The 20,128-nt window shown below is 48.2% G+C and overlaps 1 protein-coding gene across 8 annotated transcripts in view; it reads right to left on the bottom strand.

Annotated features, from left to right (window-relative positions):
* GET1 (guided entry of tail-anchored proteins factor 1) overlaps nucleotides 1-19,468 on the bottom strand; it is a 62,105-nt gene extending 42,637 nt beyond the window's left edge. For 2 of the 8 annotated variants that reach the window (XR_015240459.1, XM_086675996.1), the window contains exons 1-4: nucleotides 19,264-19,467; nucleotides 10,200-10,365; nucleotides 8,774-8,841; nucleotides 6,259-6,373 (exon numbers count right to left, since the gene is read on the bottom strand). Coding sequence is in view for 7 of the 8 variants with exons in the window: in XM_086675996.1 (XP_086532122.1) it covers nucleotides 6,259-6,373; nucleotides 8,774-8,841; nucleotides 10,200-10,365; nucleotides 19,264-19,365 (451 nt within the window). In the remaining variant the exon portion in view is untranslated. Of the gene's footprint in view, nucleotides 1-2,197; nucleotides 2,949-3,733; nucleotides 4,727-4,758; nucleotides 4,952-6,258; nucleotides 6,374-8,773; nucleotides 8,842-10,199; nucleotides 10,366-14,567; nucleotides 15,302-17,320; nucleotides 17,433-19,263 lie in introns of those variants that run through there. The other 6 variants (XM_086675993.1, XM_025912893.2, XM_086675998.1 and 3 more) reach the window with 6 other exon arrangements.
* Between the last annotated feature and the right edge of the window lie 660 nt (nucleotides 19,469-20,128).

The raw sequence follows: 20,128 nt of genomic DNA, 5'->3' as shown, positions 1-20,128 counted from the left end.
TGAAAGCCATGGTGGAAAACCATTGTTCTTAAAACCAAAGATGAGATAAATATTGTAACTGCCATGCGTTTGACCGTTAGGAAAACTACCCTGGGGAACAGAGTAGGAAGGGGAGAACAGGAGGCAGAGGGAGAATGAGCCCTCCCCCAGGCTTGGAAGGGGAGATTCGCAAATGCAGGTCAATTGACACAAATGCCTGGCCCTGAATTCTGGGAAATTTACTAAAAGGATCCTTAAAAATGGTGTACGGAGTAATATTCCATGTTATAACATCTACTTGCCTTGTAGCAAATGTAGAAGTTTTCAAGGGGTCTTTTCTTATGCCTACCCACAACAAAAGTATAAAGCAAAACATTAAACCAGAGCCATCCGAAAGTGCTTCTGTAGGGAACTATTTAATAAAAATATAATCCAGGACTGTTGCTTTCTGGTCACCTCAACTTTTTAAAAAATTATGCATAGGAGCACCTGGGTGGCCCAGTCAGTTAAGGGTCCAACTCTTGACTTCAGCATAGGTCATGATCTCACAGTTCATGAGTTCAAGCCCCACATTGGGCTCTGTGCTGACAGCTTAGAGTCCGGAGCCTGCTTGGGATTCTGTCTCTCCCTCTCTCTGCCCTGCCCCTCCTCTCTCTCTCGCTCTCAAAACAAACAAATAAACATTTTTTAAAATTATGCATAGGAATGGTTATAGGGTAATAAAATGCTAACTTTTTGTTTCTGAAAAATAAAATTGTGGCTGACTTTTTTTTTCTTTTGAGAGAAACAGAGCATAAGTGGGGGAGGGGCAGAGAGAGAGAGAGAAAGAAAGAGAGACAAAGAATCCGAAGCAGGCTCCAGGCTCTGAGCTGTCAGCACAGAGCCCAACATGGGACTCAAACCCACGAACCATGAGATCATGACCTGAGCTGAAGTCGGACACTTAACAGAATCACCCCAGTGCCCCAATTGTGGTCAACTTTTAAATTTATTCCTATGATTTTCGACAATGAACATACTCTATAACCAACAGGAAAAAAAGGTTTTATAATAAAAACAAGAGAGCCACTTCCTGTAGTCTGGAAGACAAGGAACTCCAGCATTCCTGCTCATTAAGAAAGCTAAAAATGTTGTACCAGCTCTAACGAACATGTGTTCAGTTTTCAACTAGGTCGCACAGCCGGTAAACACGAAGTGAAAGCAGGTACCCAGAGAGGCAGGTAAACAGAGCTCTGAAGTCAGCTCTTGCCTAAGGCATTTGCCACAACTGGAGAACTGAGTCTCCAGGACAAAACCCAGTGGGACAAAGTCTGTCCACCCAAGCAGGGGCCTGCCAGGAGCCCCACCCATGGGACGGAAGGCTGGGACATCCAGGGCCTCCAGCCTCCAGGACCTGGAGAAATTGTCTCAGACTGAGAGTCTGTAGCCAGTCTGCCCTCAACCTCCCGGGAAGCCTGAAAACTGGATTACCTACAGAGGGCAGTAGAAATGCAAACTGTCTGGAAAAGCCTGTCTTTAACCCAGGTCTCAAGAAATCCCCACAGATAATTTTGTTTTGTTTTGTTTTAGTGTTTATTTTTGAGAGGGAAAGAGAGAGACAGAGGTGAGTAGAGGAGGGGCAGAGAGAGAGGGAGACACAGAATCCGAGGCAGGCTGCAGGCTCCGAGCTGTCCGCACAGAGCCCGACTCGGGGCCTGAACCTGTGAACTGCGGGATCATCACCTGAGCTGAAGTCGGATGCCCAACCAACTCAAGTCATCCAGGTGCCCCATCCTCACAGATTATTTTAAAACTCTGGCCAGGTCAAGGAAGAGTGAACTAGTTGACTAGGATTCTACCCCTCATCCAGGCAACAGAAGGGTTATCAACCCCAAAAGGAAATGTTGGTGGGTTTATGTGTAAAGAGCTCCACTTAATTTATCATAAATGTAAAGCAGACCATAAAGAGAGCTTTAGGTGTTCAAGATCACGACCTGAGCGGAAATCAAGAGTCAGACACTTAACCGACTGAGCCACCTAGGCGCCCCTGTATCCAGTATTTTTTAATAGAAATGCAAAACCTATAGCTATCCATTAATAAATAGAAAAAAAGAAAAGCACAAATGTTAATATCAGTAATCCCCACTCTGTGCAATCATGGACTTTGTTTCCTTGCTTCCAAGTAGGAGTTGTTTGTTTTTTTAATTTTTTTTTTAATGTTTACTATTTATTTTTGAGAGAGAAAGAGAGACAGAGACAGAGTGCGAGCAGGGGAGGGGCAGAGAGAGAGGGAGACACAGACTCCAAAGCAGGCTCCGGGTTCTGAGCTGTCAGCATAGAGCCTCACATGGATCTCAAACTCACAAGCTGTGAGATCATGAGCTGAGCTGAAGTCGGTCGCTCAACCGACTGAGCCACCCAGGCGCCCCTAGGTATTACTTTTATAATTAAAAAAAAAATTATTTTAAAAACACATCCATCAATATTCATATACACACCAGGTATCGTTGGAAGAGTCGTTTTTTTCTTTTTAAATGAGCACTTACTATTTTTTTAGGTATTACTTTTTTTTTTAATGTTTATTTATCTCTGAGACAGAGACAGACAAAGCATGAGTGGGGGAGGGGCAGAGAGAGAGAGAGGGAGACCGAATCTGAAGCAGGCTCCAGGCTCCGAGCTGTCAGCACAGAGCCCGATGCGGGCCTCGAACTCACAAACCGTGAGATCATGACCTGAGCTGAAGTCGGTCGCTCAACCAACTGAGCCACCCAGGCACCCCTAGGTATTACTTTTATAATTAAAAAAAATTATTTTAAAAACGCATCCATCAATATTCACATACACACGGGGTATCGTTGGGAGAGTCGTAAGAAACTGGTACTGACGGGAAACAGAAAGTGGTCTGACAGGACACTCACCGGTCAGAAGATAGATCTACTTTTCATCGTATCCCTTTCTGTATCTCGTGAATCCAGTACGATGTTTATTATCTATTTAAAAACAAACAGACTTTTAAAAAGCCGCGATGCTGTAAAACACGGCGGCCGTGTAAACGTCCCTGACGTAACCTTCACAAACAAGTACTGCGTGCGGAACGGACACGGGCCGGGACTGCGCGTCTCCTCCTCCGGCCTCGGTGACAGCCGTCAAAATTCTTGAGTATTAAGCGGAAGATCAGATCGTTAGGAGACGAGCAAGGGTCTTGTCAGGGAGACTGAACACGGACTAGTGATCCACGGGTGTCCCTGCGCACGCCGTGCCCGGCCACCGACGGCTCCATACAACCTGCCTCCAGGCCTGCAGCTCGCTCAGCGCGGGCGGTAGGCACGCGGCCTCGAGGGCCTGGCCCCGGAGGCTCCCTGGTGCCCCCTCTTCGCCTCGGCAGGTGGGCCTCTCATCCTTTGTGGCCAAAACACCCCCTCGGATGCTTTCGCTACAAATACTCCCGTGATGCCTGCTCCACGTCCTTTCTGAGGAAAGCCAAGTCAGCCCAGGGCTGGGAAGTCTGAAGGAACGGGAAGGGGAAGCTGACCCCGACTCTGGAGACACACTAGAGCGTTCTGGCACTGTGTCTTTTTCCGGCACAATTGGCAGCTTCTCAGGTCACTAGGGGAGTCGGGAATACAAATACTACCTTTTAAAAACCGGTGACAGGATTTAGTTTTAAGGTGCAGTGGCCAACTGAGTTAACGGTCAAAGCCCTCTGTCACCTGTCACATTTACAAACTGGTCATAGCAAGTTAAGTAACCATAAGGAAGGAAAAGTCACACAAGACCTTGCAAAACTTTTAATTATAAAAAAGTGTTTTACACGGAGAAACTAGACTCATCGTGATCGTTTCACAGTGTGTACAAATACCATCACTATGTTGTACTCATGAAACTAACACATCATGTGTCAATTATAATTCAAAAAAAAAGAGCAACAGTAAAAAAGAAGTGTTTTTAAAAATGTATCCACTCAAATTAATTTAATCAGAATTCCCAGTTTAAGTTTGTTCCATTCTACAGAGCATAAATATTAAATGCTTAGAAAACAGACTTCATTTGAAATGCTTTAAATACAAAACATACAATTCAAGCATAAAACAATGCATTATGATCTCATGAATACATTACAAAACACAGTGATGAAAAATCAACAGCTTCAGATAAGTAGATAATACTATACAAAGGCTTGCCCAACACGTGACATTTCAACACAGGAAGGGAAAAAACACAAGCAATGTCAGTTAGTGTTACTCTTAGCAGTACTACACGAGATTCCAAATTCCACTGGTGGTATTAAAGTTAAACTGCTTTCTAATCTGAATCAAGAATAGCACAAAGTCTTTAGAGTACTTAAGTTAGAAAACCGACTTCCCATTGGCAACATGACCTTTAAAATACGCCAACAGGGCAGACCCCGAGTCACAGCGTGCGGACACCCACGCCACACCCTTCTCCCGACAAACGTGCGGCTCTGCTGGCCGGGGCACTCGCCTGAGAGACCAGAGACCGGCCGTCTGGCTCAACGACAAGTGCACAAGATCCGGCCTCTCGTATCTCACATAAGATCCAAGAACAAACACATTCAACAAAAAAACCTAACCTGTGTGCTTCTGTTTCCTTTAAAAAAAAAAAAGTATCAGGTTTTTAGCCTATAAGGGAAAATCCACTGTTGACAAGTGTCTCAGCTGGACTCGTCTGGTCTCTCAGCTGAAAGGGTGCAGCACAATAGCCACGACTTTGTTACAGACTAAAATCCAACAGGTGATTCCAACACCACCTAGAAACCAAGAAATTCAACATCAGAGAGCATGCCAACGGTTCTGCCCGTATTTCCGGCCTCTGCTACCTTTAATTTACAGGAATCCAACTCTTTCTCAGCAGTGCTAGGCTACGAAAAACTCAGACTGTGTCTCCTAGATTCAAACTCATCAGACCTGATTCACAGGCTGCCTCCTTCATTCAGTAAGAATCACACGAATTGGCAATGATGCGAATTTCTTTCCTGCCAGAGAGGCGTGTTGTTACTTACGACATTAATAAATTAGAAAACCACCCTGTAAGACTATTTGTTTTTCCTTCTCAAAATACTGTTATAAACTAGGCCATGTCTACCCTTGCCGTTCATGCCCAGGTGAGGACGAAGCAATAGGAAAGCAGGCTGCAAGAGTGCCCGTGGCCCCCGAGATGCCGGGGCCTCGTGCTCTCCTGCTCAGCGGCCCTGAGAGCCCACCAGCAGTGCCCACAAGGCTGGGGGGAGAAGAGGGGCAGAGGGAGAAGGATGCAGTGAAATTGGAATCTTTGGGAACGGTCATTCTTTTTCACTCAGTAAATTACTTCCAGCGTGATCACAAAACACAACCAAAGGCTGGCGGGCAAGGATGCACGTTGCATAACCAGACTACGACAGTAAAAAATTAGGACCTAAACAAATACCTTTTTTAAAAAAAATTTTTTTTTTTCAACGTTTATTTATTTTTGGGACAGAGAGAGACAGAGCATGAACGGGGGAGGGGCAGAGAGAGAGGGAGACACAGAATCGGAAACAGGCTCCAGGCTCTGAGCCATCAGCCCAGAGCCTGACGCGGGGCTCGAACTCACGGACCGCGAGATCGTGACCTGGCTGAAGTCGGACGCTTAACCGACTGCGCCACCCAGGCGCCCCTAAACAAATATCTTTAACAGAGAAATTAATGAAGAGCAGTTTTTTGAAATTCCTTAAAAAGTCTACTGATACGGGAAAGGGTTTACAATATTAAGTAAAAGGGGATATAAAGTTACATGTACCAGACGACTTTAATTGTATAAAACAAATAAAAAATAAGACTGGAAAAACATACCACAAAGTTAAGAGAAGTTATCTATAGCCCATGAGATGGTTTTAAAATTGTTCTTGTATTTCTCATCATTAATGATATGTACTGCTTTTAACATCCCAAGGATGTTACCTTTCAAAAATAAAAGAACAGCCAATAGCAGTAAATGCTGGAGAAATGCCAAGCGTGAGGAACGAAGAGAGGTCACAGAATCTAGGGACTAGAGATGGGCGTTTCAATGAACAGGGTATCAAACTCAAGGAGTGGACCTCGATTCTGTAAGCAGACTGGACAGAGAACTCTAGCACTCCTACCGAACATGCCGGTGACGCTGGCCACGGCAGGTAACTTCTCTAGGCCTGTTTCTTCACCGTGAGCCTGCTGTGAGGCCCAGACACCAAGAACTGCTCACTAGTGAATGGACGAGGTGGGGGTTACTTCACCTCGTACCCCACATGTCCATATTCTTCCCCTGGGATTTCCAGAAAACTCTTACCTGCTACTCTGGTAGGAAATGCTACCAGGCGGTCTAGTGGAGTTATCCATTTACTCGGTACCACGGCCACAGGGACAGAGTAGTATTTCCAAATGAGCGACACCATCAGGGCAGCCTGCAAAGACACTGCCGGTGAGCGGACAACCTACCAGTGACACAACCAATAACCAAGAAAGACGAGAAACACGCAAACATACTAAGGAAACTCTCCAAACCGATGAGGTCAAGCCCTATCAATCAGTCCTCGCGGGAAACAGACCCAGACGTACAGCCACTAATTTCCGCTGGCGGCACCCTGAAATAGTGTCTAATTAGAGACTCGTCCACAGGACATTGGCACGCACTGCTGCCAAGTGAGGCAGCCTTCTGTGAGCTGGCATTTTACTGTTTTAATATGAATAACAAATACACACTATTAAATTAGCTGATAAATCAACCCGGGTCCCGCATAACGAAGGGGTTCTTTCCTCATGGAGCATCTCCTTTAAGTAGCCAGACTATGATAAACACACCTTATTAGTGACAAAAGTGATCTCACGCCTCTGTGATCCTTGGAAAGCCAGTCGATCTCCCACCCACACACGGTGCTGGCCTCTACGCGTGGAGGGAGCCCAGGGAGTCTACACAGTAGGCAGTGAAGCAGCATCCCTTCGGTTGTCCTCACCCATTTCGTGGCTTTGAATCAGCCACTCGAACGAGCGACCATAAAAGAGGGAATCTGGCTCAATTCCTGCCCTCGGGAAACCAGCCAGTGTCACAGTGACAATGCCTCGGGGTGAGTACTTAAATGTACCCAGACAACCTGGGCTGTGTGGGGTGTGCCCAAATCCCTTCCCCAGTGAGGACCACGTGTAGCGCCGAAACCCAGAGGTCACTGAAGGCAGCCGCTCGTGCGTGCGCAGCACATCCATGACCTCAGAGTATCGCAGCAGAAGCAGGGGTTCCACAGGAACCTTCCGACCCCAGACAGGAAAGCTGGGAATCAATGGGCTGGACTTTAACGAGAACAGCGCCCCCCCCCCCCCCCCCACCCGGAGAGCGGGCAGTCACTTCCACGTCCACACACCACACAACAGCCAGCGACCCAAACCGGCACTCTCACAAAATACGCTCTCTAGGGGCGCCTGGGTGGCTCAGTCGGTTAAGCGTCCGACTTTGGCTCAGGTCATGATCTCACAGGTTGTGGGTTCGAGCCCCGTGTCGGGCTCTGTGCTGACGGCTCGGAGCCTGGAGCCTGCTTCGGATTCTGTGTCTCCCTCTCTCTCTGCCCCTCCCCTGCTCATGCTCTGTCTCTGTCTCAAAAATAAATAAAACATTAAAAAAAAAATTAAAAAACAAAAAAACCCACTATCTAAATAAGCTTCTCTCCCTTCCCCACACGCTCCCCAAACTGCACTGGAATAAAGGCAGTAGGAAAGAGCTCCAGGGAAGCCACTTCAGCATTCATGTGCTGAAAACCTCAACGTCTCACAATTCCAACCGAGAAAGGCTTTCTCGGAGCCCTCGCGCACCGCTGGTGGGAACACAGCCGGTGCAGCCGCTGCGAAACAGTATGGAGGTTCCTCAAAACATGAAACACACAATTACCGTAGAATTCCATTAAACATAGAATTCCACTTCTGGGTATTTGCCCAAAGGAAACGAAAACACTAATTTGAAAAACTATACAGCCATCCTTATGTTTACTGCAGCATTATTTACGTTAGCCAAGATACGGGAGCAAAACGTCCAGTGACAGATGAGTGGATAAAGAGGAGGTGGTCACACACACACACACACACACACACACACACACACTGGAATACTACTCAGCCATTAAAAAGGATGAGATCTTGGGGCACCTGGGTGTCTCAGTCGGTTAAGCGTCCGACTCTTGGTTTCGTCTCAGGTCATGATTTCATGGTATTGTGAGTTCAAGCCCCATGTCAGACTCTGCGCTGGCGGCACAGAGCCCGCTAGGGATTCTGTGTCTCCCTCTCTCTCTGCCCCTCCCCCATTCGTGCCGTCTCTGTCTCTCTCAAAATAAATAAATAAACTTAAAAAAAAGAAAAATAAAAAGATGAGATCTTGCCATTTGCAACAACATGGATGAACCTAGAGAATACAGTGCTGTGTGAAATAAGTCAGACAGAGAAAGACAAATACCGTATCATTTCGCTCACATGTGGAATCTAAAAAAACAAGATGAATAAACACAAAAACTAGGACCTAAATAAATTTTAAAAAAAGCAGATGGCGAGCACCAAGTAACACAGAAAACGGTTGATTCATTATGCTGTACACCTGAAACTAACACTGTATGTCGAACTTCAACTCAAAGAGAGAGAGAAAGGCTTTCTTCTAGTCTAACTTATAAATCCACAGTGCTCGGTTCCATGCTGGCAGGATGACGCAGCACAGCGGCCGAGAGTGGAAAAGCCTGAATTCTCACACCTGGACTCTGGGGGCTGCAGAGTTCTGGAGGACAGTCTGGTACCAATTTTAAGGACCCCAGGTGACACAATAGGGCACTTACTTGCAATACATAGAAGGCAACACTTATAACCCATTTTATCTTGGCCAATTGGGCTGTCCGAGCTTTCACTGAAAGGAAAACAAGGATGAAATCATTATTATCAGTCCTGAAAAATGTAGAAAATACTCAAAGTACACAGAAATGTCATTTTCATTTTATAAAATGTTTTCTAATTCAGTGTATTTAGAAATTATAAAGCAGACGGGTGCCTGGGTGGCTCAGTCAGTTAGACATCCGATTCTGGACTTCGGCTCAGGTCGTGATCTGGTGGCTCATGAGTTCGAGCCCCAAGTCAGGTTCAGTGCTGACAGCTCAGAGCCTGGAGCCTACTTCAGATCCTGTGTCTCCCTCTCTCTCTCTCTGCCCCTCCCCGACTTGTGTGTGTGCGCGCGCTCTCTCTCTCTCAAAAATAAACATTAAAAAAAAAGAAAATATAAAACAGAATTTCTTAAAAGCCACACATTATGCCAGTCATTAAAATAGAATCACACACAGGGGCGCCTGGGTGGCTCAGTCGGTTAAGTGGCCAACTTCGGCTCAGGTCATGATCTCACACGGTCAGTGAGTTCAATCCCCGCATCGGGCTCTGTGCTGACAGCTCAGAGCCTGGAGCCTGTTTCAGATTCTGTGTCTCCCTCTCTCTGACCCTTCCCCATTCATGCTCTGTCTCTCTCTGTCTCAAAAATAAATAAACGTTAAAAAAAAAAGTTAAAAAAAAATTAAAAAAAAAAGAAATAGAATCACACACAGATTATAAGATTTGAAGCTTTAATTGTGAAAATGCTTAAAACTATCCATCTACATCAGAGATTCCTTTTATAGTGCACTTATCACTCACCAGGAAGACTAGATTTGCTCCCCAGGCCTCCCTGTCTACACAGCACACTAACCCAGAAGTGGAAACCTGGCTAGTCCTGGGCCTGGGTGGGCCCTTCCGTATGTCTTACGAGCCATGGAGACAGCTCTCTCACCCAGCACATGGGTGAAAAACATCTTCATCACAGGAGACTGCTAGGGGTAGTGGCAAAAGTAGCAGTGAACAAGACCAAACCCCGACCCTCAAGTCTATACTGGGGTAAGGACACTGCTGGGCATTTTTGAGAGTATTCACAAAAGCCCGTGGGAATCCAGGATGACACTTTTTCAGGCTTGTCTCAAAATGTATTGAATTTGAAAATGTCTACCTACAGAAAACGAAGAAAAACTCAGAAGATGTTAGTTGTTTCTGTGTTTAGGAAGCAAAGGTTCACAGGCAAGTAAGGAGAAAGTAATAATGATCACTGGGTTTCTTCCAGACAACCTAAAAGTTCCTTTCAACATTTAGAACATCGAAGAATCAAAACATATATTCTACGAATCTTTATATAAAAACTTCCCTATTAATCAGCTCTCGTAAAACTTTCCACACCACAACTGAAACCAGTACCGTGAGTTTTAAGCTTATCCGTCATCTTGTTGATCTTTCTCTCCAGCCTGGCATATCTGGCGAATTCGTCCATCATGTTGACGGTGGAGAGTTCTTGCTTCATACCCTGGATCTCTGCTCTCATCTGCGACTCCTGCTCGGCATCCTTCTGCAGCACCCTGGACATCTGGCGGGGCGGACAGTGGGGATCAGCGCCTTTCCACGGGGGTACACCTTCTCCCCCACCTCCTCCCCCACTCCACTGAGGTCTCTTCCAGCGGGGCGGGCTGCCCCTTACCTACATAGCCAGCCTCGGCTGCCTGGTCCTCCTGCCCCCACAACCACCACAAAGACAAAAACTCCCTCTGATGTGGACCATTATTCACATTATACGTTTCCTTTTGCAGATATGCTCATGGATCGCTCTGGTACAAATGGACGTATCTTTCACTCTAACCACAAAACTGTGATTACAAAATGAAAACCAATTCCAGTTGCCACTCGGGTGACAAGGAGCACACATCCTCTTAGGTAGGCAGAGGAAGGTGGGCGTAGGGGGCCAGTGAGGAGGGCGTGGCCCAGCAGGAGGAGGGCACTCCCACAGAGGGGCACCGTGGCAAGGGGGTCAGAGCCAAGCACAGTGCTACAGGGGTCTCCAAGAAAGGGCGGCCTGGCATTAGAGTGAGCGCAGGAGTCACACAGGATACAGGCTGGGAGCACCCAGCCAAACACAGAGACAGAGCCCAAGAGGGGCTGGCTGGCATGGGGGATGGGGGGAGCAGGCATGGGGGGCAGGCATGGGGGATGGGGGAGGAGCAGGCATGGGGGAGCAGGCACATGGGTGAGGGGGAGCACAGGCACGGGGGAGGGTAGGGAGAGCAGGCCTGAGGGATGGGGGGGCAGGCACAGGGGCCGAGGGGGAGTAGGCATGGGGGAACAGGCATGGGGGGTGGGGGGGAGCAGGCAGCAGTGAGGATGGGAGTTACAAAGCCTTAATCAAATACAGCAGACATAATGAAAATAATGGGAGCCAGTTTTCTCACTGTCAGAAAAGGGGATTAGAAATATGGATCTGGAAAAGGATACAATGAATCCTGCAGTGTTGAATTAGAATTGGAGGCATATGGGTGTGAACTTGCGATTTTCCGCAGATGGAGATATATAGATGTAAAGGTTTGTGAAGGGGCACCTCTGACAGCCAGGCCCCCATCGCTCACATGCACCGTCCCCAGATACCTGCGCACGCACACACACAACTGCAGGGACACTCGCTCCCACCCCAGGACCAGGGAGCAGTGGCCACCAGGTGGCGCTGGGCAGCGGCCAGGACAAGTACAGATCCCCTGACAGCAAGGGTGGAGTGAGACCCACCCACAGCGCAGGTCTGGGGTGGGGAAGGACTGAGAAACCCTGGAGCACCCACCCCAAGCGGAGAGTGAACACCCCTAACTCAAAGTCCACAGCGCCAGAAGACCTGCAATGAGAACACAGCATCCTTTCTGCGACATCAGACAAGGATGTTCCAAGAAGGCCATTGTGCGAACTCACTGCCCTTGCCCTATTCAGAAATGTCAGCCCTGCAAGTCCAGGAAAGACGGAGAATCCTTCCAGACTGAAGAGGTGTGACAAGTACGTGCAACGCATGGTACTGACCAGGGTCCTTTTGCTGCAAAGGACCTCACTTGGGAGGAGTGAAAACAGGAACGAGAGATCAGGAAGGTCCCTGATGGTTGTGTTGTGGACAAGCCACCTGTTTATACACTGGTGCATCCAGGAATGCAGGGGCGCAGGTTGACAGCTTAATTTCAAATGTTTCAAGAAACAATATTGGTTCCTTGCACTGTATGCCTAACTTTCCTGCATGTTTGTTTCAAAATTTTTAAAAGTTTGATTAAAAAAAAAGATGAGGGGCACCTGGGTGGCTCAGTCGGCTGAGCCTCCAACTTCGGCTCAGGTCATGATCTCACAGCTTGTGAGCCCCGCGTCAGGCTCTGTGCTGACAGCTCGGGAGCCTGGATCCTGCTTTGGATTCTGTGTGCCTCTCTCGCTCTGCTCCTCCCCTGCTCGTGCTCACTCACTCGCTCGCTCTCTCTCAAGAATAAATAAAACATTAAAAAAATATTTTTTTTTCTTAAAGACTAAAGAGGAGCACCCGGATGGCTCAGTCTGTTAAGCATCCAACTCTTGATTTTGGCTCAGGTCACGATCTCATGGTTGGTAAGTTGGAGCCCCTCGTCAGGCTCTGCTCTGACAACGCAGAGCCTTGTTGGGATTCTCTCTCTCTCCTGGTCTCTGCCGCTCCCCTGGTGGCATTGTCTGTCTCAAAATAAATAAATAAGCTTAAAAAAAAAAAAGAAAGAAGATAACGTATGACGTGTACTGGCACATAGCACGCGCACAATGAGTCGGTCCCTCCGGCTTAGGCTCCCCTCTGCACAACAGGGCAACTCTTCAGAAAGAGACCGGGAAGCCATGTCCCCATCATGGGTCTCCCCCCGCGCCCGCGCAAGTGCCAGGTCCTGGGACCGCCTCTGAGATGGCAACCTCCGGTGCCTGCGCGATGAAGTCCTTCTCGTGGGGACACGAGAGGTCTCTCAAGGGCACCTGAACAAAGCACTGTGTTTGCTACCGCACATCTTCCTGCAGGCCTCATGCCAAGAGTAGCTCTGTCTTCACCCCCTCTGCCCTCGCCTGGCCCCTACCCAACCCCCTAACTAAAGGACAGATATACTCCAACCTGATCCACTCTGGAGACGAAAATAGGAACAGGACAAATTTTCTTAAGAAAATCACAGAATTATCTTTAAGAGCAAAGAGTCTATGGATGTTTAAACTTAACACATCAAGAAATGGGCAAGTAGATTTTTTGAGTGAAAGAGATCCTATCTTGATTGTGATGGTGGTTATCCTACTGAATAAGGGCACAAACTCATCAAATTGCCCACCTACCTAGAAAACGTCAATTTCACTAACTGTAAAGTACACATCAATAAACCTCGCTTTTAAAACTAGATTTTCAAGGGGCGCCTGGGTGGCTCAGTTGGTTGGGCGTCCCACTTTGGCTCAGGTCATGATCTCATGGTTTGTGGGTTCAAGCCCCGCGTCGGGCTCTGTGCTGTCGGTTCAGAGCCCGGAGCCTGCTTCGGATTCTGTGTCTCCCTCTCTCTCTGCCCCTCCCCTGCTCACGCTGCCTCTTCCTGTCTCTCAAAAAATGAATAAACGTTAAAAAAAAATTTTTTTTAAACTAGATTTTCAAGAGAAGAAACAGAAGCACAAACACATTACTTTAGCAGTATACAGAACACACAAGAAAATTACAAACCGAGAAGACCCAAGGTGTTTACTCAGCACTCGGTGAGCGAGGGTGGGAAAATGAGCTTGGGGAGAAGTGAAGAGTTTTGTGGTTAAATTAGACAACTGCAGTGCTTGCGGGGGAAGCGGATAAATGACTTCTGCAAGTATACAGAACTATTCGAAAGTGTTTAAATTTGCAAATATGTACCCACATTAATCCAAGACCTCCCGATAAGTGACAACTAAAACATTCTAGAATTATGAATTGAATTGTAACACTTAATGAGATTTGAATGTAAAGGTCTTGAATATTAATGTTTAAAACAAAAATAAACCCCTGTCCTCCTTATGCACTCAAAAGCACCTTCCAGGACATTAAACCTCCCACTTGACAGAAACAGATAGGCTGTGTGGGGTACAGCTTTTCAAAGACCTGGAGATGGGTCTACAAAGAATTCTCAAGCAGAAAATGAGTTATTAAGATGACAGGCAGTAGGAGAATCTTGGGAGAAGGCGAGGATAGAACCGATCCTTCTCGTCACCCTGGTGCCCCAGACGCTGGCCGCCAGCCTGCATGAGCTCAGTGTCCTACCAGACTCACCCTCAGGTCCTGTCCAAGTTCCACACTCCCTTCCCAACAGACAAAATGCTAGGGCTTGAACTTGGGGTCACACCGGGTTAGACTGAAACCCCACTCTACCACTCAATGGCTGGCACCTACCTCCCTGGACCAGACCCATCTGAAAATTAATCAATGCATAATGCCATTTAAGTCCCAAAGGCTCATCCCTCCTGGAACACAGGAGGCACAGGGGGAATGACATGCTGGGGTTGCCCGCTCAGATGTGTCCCTAATACAGGCGACACACTCCTCATCCTGAGAAGGGACCAAGGCCCCTTCTGCGGACCCAAAACAGCCCAACGTGCCACGCCCGGCGGGTCAGCGCTCTCCAGTCGGGAGCCCTCCCCACAGCACAGGTCCCCCGCACGTGGACGACCCCATTCACAAGGCCGCACCTGCGCACCCAACCCCCAGCGCCCCCACAACTAATACTTGGGGGTCATCCTCATGCCTGGTCTGCAACAGGAACTCACTAGGTGACCATGCTCCTTGGAAAGGGAGAGGAGGGTCCCAGGAAGGCACCTACAGTGGCAGGTCCTGCAGTGTCTGCCCCTCGTCTCAGTGGCCTGGGCCCCTATAGGGAAACGGAGGCGGCCACTTTTTAAAGCAGAAAATGAAGGCAATTCTAAAATCAAGTATAAAAATGGCAGTCGGCCCCACAAACCAAGTCCCAGGGGGACAGCCTGCGCTGTGCCCGCGTCTAGGGTCAGCAAAGCGAGGACCCGTGAAGCAGGCGCTGCTCACGCCAGCACTGAGCCCACCCTCGGCCGCGTCAATCCTGGGGCGTCTGCGCAGTGCGCCTCCCTACACCCCGCCCTCTGCCGCGTCAGTCCTGGGGCGCCTGCGCACTGCACCTCCCTACACCCCGCCCCTCACCGTCATTCCCGGGGCGCTTGCGCAGTGCACGCAGCTCGCTGGGACGTTCACTCGGCCCAATGCCCTCGTCAGGCTTGAGGCGCCTGCGCAGCGCGCCTCCCTACACCCGCGCAGAGTGGGCGCTCGAGGGGGCATCTTTGTCCACCTCTTCCTCTGCCTTTGGCTGAACAAAGTCCTGGATCGCCTACTATAGGAACTAGGCTCTGTCATCCATACGTCCTGTGACCAGCTTGAAGACGAGAAAGAACTCTGAGGAAATGCCAGCCAAGTCAACACCAGGGACTGGGTATCCTCATCCAGGCCCCTCCTCCGCCCCAGTATTGAGCTGAGATCCCCTGCCAAGACCTAGCCAGGCTTTGCTAGGCAGGGGACTTGTGATACTTAAGAGATTATAGGGCCTCAACCAGCCTACCCGACCGGCGTGCCCCTCCTCTGCTTCTGGCTGGGTGGGAAATGCTTCCGAAACACTGTAGGGAAGGCTAGAATTGGAAGTACGAGGATATGGCCCATTCCCAATTAAGCTTTCGGATTCTCCTCGGGAGGGCCTGTAATGGGCAGCCCCTAAGTGTCGTGAAAGAACAGCAATTTACCCGACCCAGGACCAAAGCATGCCTTACAGCTTTACACTGACCCTCGCCACAAACCCAGCCACCAGGCTGTACAATCTCTTCATTACTCTTCCCTGTTCTGAACACCAAAAATAAGGGCTGTACTCTGATGGGATAACTATACATCATCCTTTGAGCCTGGCTCACAACCCTGGCAAATAGCGCTACAACCAAGGGGAAACGGGTTTAAGAAAGCTAACTGGATTGAGGTCAGAGAGGCTGTACTTCCTGTGGGAAGCGGCACAGAATGTGAACACAAGTCCAAAGGCAAACCCAGGGCTCTTTCATCTAAACGATGAACATCCACGGGTGCAAGCCCCAGGCACAACTAGACTGCAGCGACAACCTTTAGTGAGTGTGCGCTAGCTGCACAGCACGAGTTTGGTGGAAGCTTAGGTAAGGAGCCTGAGATGATGACAGATCTTCCTTATAGCTGCTGCCACACCCGAAACAAACACTCCTCTTTCCCCCTCTGCTAATGGGAAATTATGAACGATTCATAGAGGAGCACAAAACCAACACAGCCTCTTTGAGCAATTTAGGTTAGTTTCATATGGCTCCCACGAGAGATGAAATGGGATGGGGTACATAAGAATCCAGGTGATACTCCAAGAAAGATGGGCAAGCAACCCCCAGAATGGAAGAAAATATGTACAAATCATATACCTAATAAGTAGTTTAAGCCACAATATACAAACAGCTCCTCATTCAACAAAAAACCAAATGAACAACAAAAAAAACCAAACAAACAAAAAACCATTCACTCCCTGCTGTGGGCCTACAGAGGATGCCCTTCCCTTAGGGACAGCTGCATTAAAAAGGGGAACAGGGGCGCCTGGGTGGCTCAGTCAGTTAAGCGTCCGACTTGGGCTCAGGTCATGATCTCACAGCTTGTGAGTTTGAGCCCCATGTCGGGCTCTGTGCTGACAGCTCGGAGCCCGGAGCCTGCTTAGGATTCTGTGTCTCCCTCTCTCTCTGCCCCTCCCTGCCTCACGCTCTTTCTCAAAAATAAATAAACATTAAAATACATACATATATATTTAAAGGGGACAAAGGACTTGAATCGACATTTCTCCAAAGAAGGTATACAGATGGCCAATAAGCATATAAAATAATGTTCAACATCACTAATCGTTAGGAAAATGCAAATCAAAACCACAGTCAGATGCCACCTCACATCCATTGAGGATGGCTATTATAAAAACAAAACAAAACAGAAAATAGCAAGTGTTGGAAATTGTGGAGAAATTAGAACCTTGTACATTGATGGTGACGATGCAAAATGGTGCAGCGGCTGTGGAAAACAGTTTGGCAGTTTCTCAGAAGATTGAAAATAGAATTACCACATGATCCAGAAATTCCACTTCTGGGTATTTACCCAAAAGTACTGAAAGCAGAGACTCTAACAGGTATTTGTACACCAATGTTCCAGCAGCATAATTCACAAGAGCCAAAAGGTGGAGACAACCCAAATGTCCATCAAAAGATGAATGGATAACCAAAATGTGGTCTATACATACAATGAAATATTATTCAGCCTTAAAAAGGAAAGAAGGTAATCCTAGCACATGCTGCAACAGAGAGAGCCTTAGAGACATTATGCTGAATGAAATAAGCCAGGCATAAAAGGGAAAATATTGCATAATTTCACCTACATGAGATAACCACAGTGGCCAAATTCATAGAGACAGAAAGTAGAACTGTGGTTGCCAGGGCCAAGGTGACAGAGGACAGGGACTTACTGTTGAATGGACAGAGTTTCAGTTTAGGAGGATGGGAAAATTCTAGATGGATAGTGGTGATGGTTGCACAACAATGTGGATTACTTCATGCCACCGAACTACACACCTAAAAATGATAAAATGGTAAATTTTATGTTATGTGTACTGTACCACAATTTTTTATTTAAAAGGAAAAAGGGGCACCTGGGTGGCTCAGTCGGTTGAGGTCCAACTTCGGCTGAGGTCGTGATCTCACAGTTCGTGAATTTGAGCCCCACATCGGGCTCTGTGCTGACAGCTCAGAGCCTGGAGCCTGCTTCAGATTCTGTCTCCGTGTCTGTCTCTCTCTCTCTGCCACTCACCTGCTCCCCAAGTGTCTCTCTCTCTCTCTAATATAAACATTAAAAAAAAAAAAAAAAAGAGAGATGGGCAGAGGCCAGCTCTTCAAGGGTCTTTTATGCAATGCTAAGTACTTGGGACATCATCTTAAAGACTAGGTAGCATCAGGATAGATTCTGAAGGGAGGTTGGGGGGTTAGAGAGAATTCTGTATGCCTTAGGACAATGCAGGTAGTAAAGTCCTGGCACAGAGTTTTACACAAAACAGGCACTCAGTGAATGCTGGTAGAATAAAGAAAGAAAGTAGAGGGGCGCCTGGGTGGCGCAGTCGGTTAAGCGTCCGACTTCAGCCAGGTCACGATCTTACGGTCCGTGAGTTCGAGCCCCGCGTCAGGCTCTGGGCTGATGGCTCGGAGCCTGGAGCCTGTTTCCGATTCTGTGTCTCCCTCTCTCTCTGCCCCTCCCCCGTTCATGCTCTGTCTCTGTCTGTCCCATAAATAAATAAAAACGTTGAAAAAAAAATTAAAAAAAAAAAGAAAGAAAGTAGAAATCCTGCCTAGTCTTCAATTCCACCCCCACCCCCCGATACACACACACACACACACACACACACACACACACACACACCCCACCAATTTAAATCAGCACAGAACTGCGTTTCCGGCAATAATGCTCCAATGCTTGCACCCAGTCTCTGAGCTCTGTCAGACAGTCCCTCACTCCCGCTGTGGACATAAAGAGGGCGCCCTTCCCCAGGAAACAGCTCCCTGTTTCCCACACACACCTGACATCAAATTTGCCACCAAACCTCTCTTCGGGCTCCAACAGGCAGAGGGACAAAACTAGGAGAATCACAAACCAAGATCAGTCTCCACCCCCGCAGTCCCGAACCGGATGACACAGTGCAACCCCTTGACCCTCTGTGTCAGACTCCTCTGCTAGTAAAAGGAGACGGGATGCCATTCATATCTTACAGCAGCCGTGACGACTGGACCCGAGGTTATGCACTCATGCCTACGCAAAACGCACGGCGGAGAGCTGCATTCCAGTGCCCTTTGCTCCCTTGAATACAGGAAGCATCACACAGTGCCGAGATTCTGTCTACACTGCCTCTCACCCCAAGAACAGGGGCTGCTGCACCCTGAGATCCTTCCATATGGGACCTGGCAGAGCTAGCGCTCTGGCACTACATGCACGAAAGGGCCAGGACCTCCAGGCACTGGACCCCCAGCAGCGAGGCTGCTGGATGCCTCCGGGGACCGGGGGTTAACGGAACTAAGTGTGGCTGGCAGAGGGGCACTGAGAACTCCCAGTCTGAGGGCTGCTGCCACGTGAACACGTGGCCAGGTGTTACCAGGTCATTGTTTTTTTTCTCCCCGAGAATCCAGATATCCGGATTTGGGAGTAAAGCCTTGCAACTTTTAGACGCTAACAACGGAAGGAAGGAAGGAAGGAAGGAGGGAGGGAGGGAGGGAGAAAAAAAGAAAAACCTTAAGGCGAACAGCCCAACCAAGACGCTTCTCCGGCCCTCACGCGGTTGGTCTGAGTCCCATGTGTCTACACCGGGCTCGCCGGGGACAGCGGCGGAGACCCACCGGCCCCCTGGAAGGCCAGACAGTCACTTACGAAGGAGGAGAAGGACGGGAGGAGAATCCTGAGGACATTGCACCCAAACACGAAGCTGAGCACCAGCAGCCACGCCCAGCGGTCGACCTCCGCCGCGCTCATCCCGGAATCTCCTAGAGCTGCCGGCTCGGCTAAGGTAACTCCATGGGGACCACGCCGGCGCCCACGCCCTCGCGGGCGCCTGCGCAATGAAACGCAGCGACCTCTGAGGCGCGCCGCCGCGCCTGCGCACTGCGCCGCACTTGGCGGGGAGGCGGAGTCATCTTTTCTTCTTGGTCCCGGCGAACGCTTTGCAGCATGCTTCTTGGCCTTTCGGGCTTCCGTAGTTTTCCTGCACCCTCCCTACCGTGTCCTGGCTGCAGTTTTACCGGTTCTGGTGATTCGGCTGCTCCCGTCTCTAATTTTGTTGTCGCTGCGAACCATTTACGTAACGAGTACTTTCTTTAAATTGACACGCTTTTATTCCTAGATAAATTTATTTTAAAATAAGCCTTTCCGTAAATGGAAAACTATCGTAATTGTAGTAGAAAGTGACTAAAAAGAAAGGTTTCGTAGTTATATGTAAAATGCCTTGAGTTTACATTTCAAAACAAAACAATGAAATCTAAACAATTTACAAAGCTGCATACCTAAAAAATAAGTTTTAATCGGAAGATACTGCTTACAGTCAGCCCGTAATAACATTAAGTTTAGGTGAAGATGAGGTTTTACTGCAAAATAATCCCAATTCACATTTATATATGATAGGTAAAGCAAAAGATGTTTGGCTCACCCCTCTGCCAAGGTTGGGTTTTGAGAATTAACTCTAATCAAATGAATCAAGGAGCTGTGGTTCTACTGGCCTTGCAAAATAAACAAACCTTTT

Source organism: Puma concolor, chromosome C2 (assembly GCF_028749965.1).
Source record: "Puma concolor isolate L17-30 chromosome C2, mPumCon1.1.hap2, whole genome shotgun sequence".
Classification (NCBI taxonomy): domain Eukaryota; kingdom Metazoa; phylum Chordata; class Mammalia; order Carnivora; family Felidae; genus Puma; species Puma concolor.
This window is presented reverse-complemented; position numbering and strand designations above follow the sequence as displayed.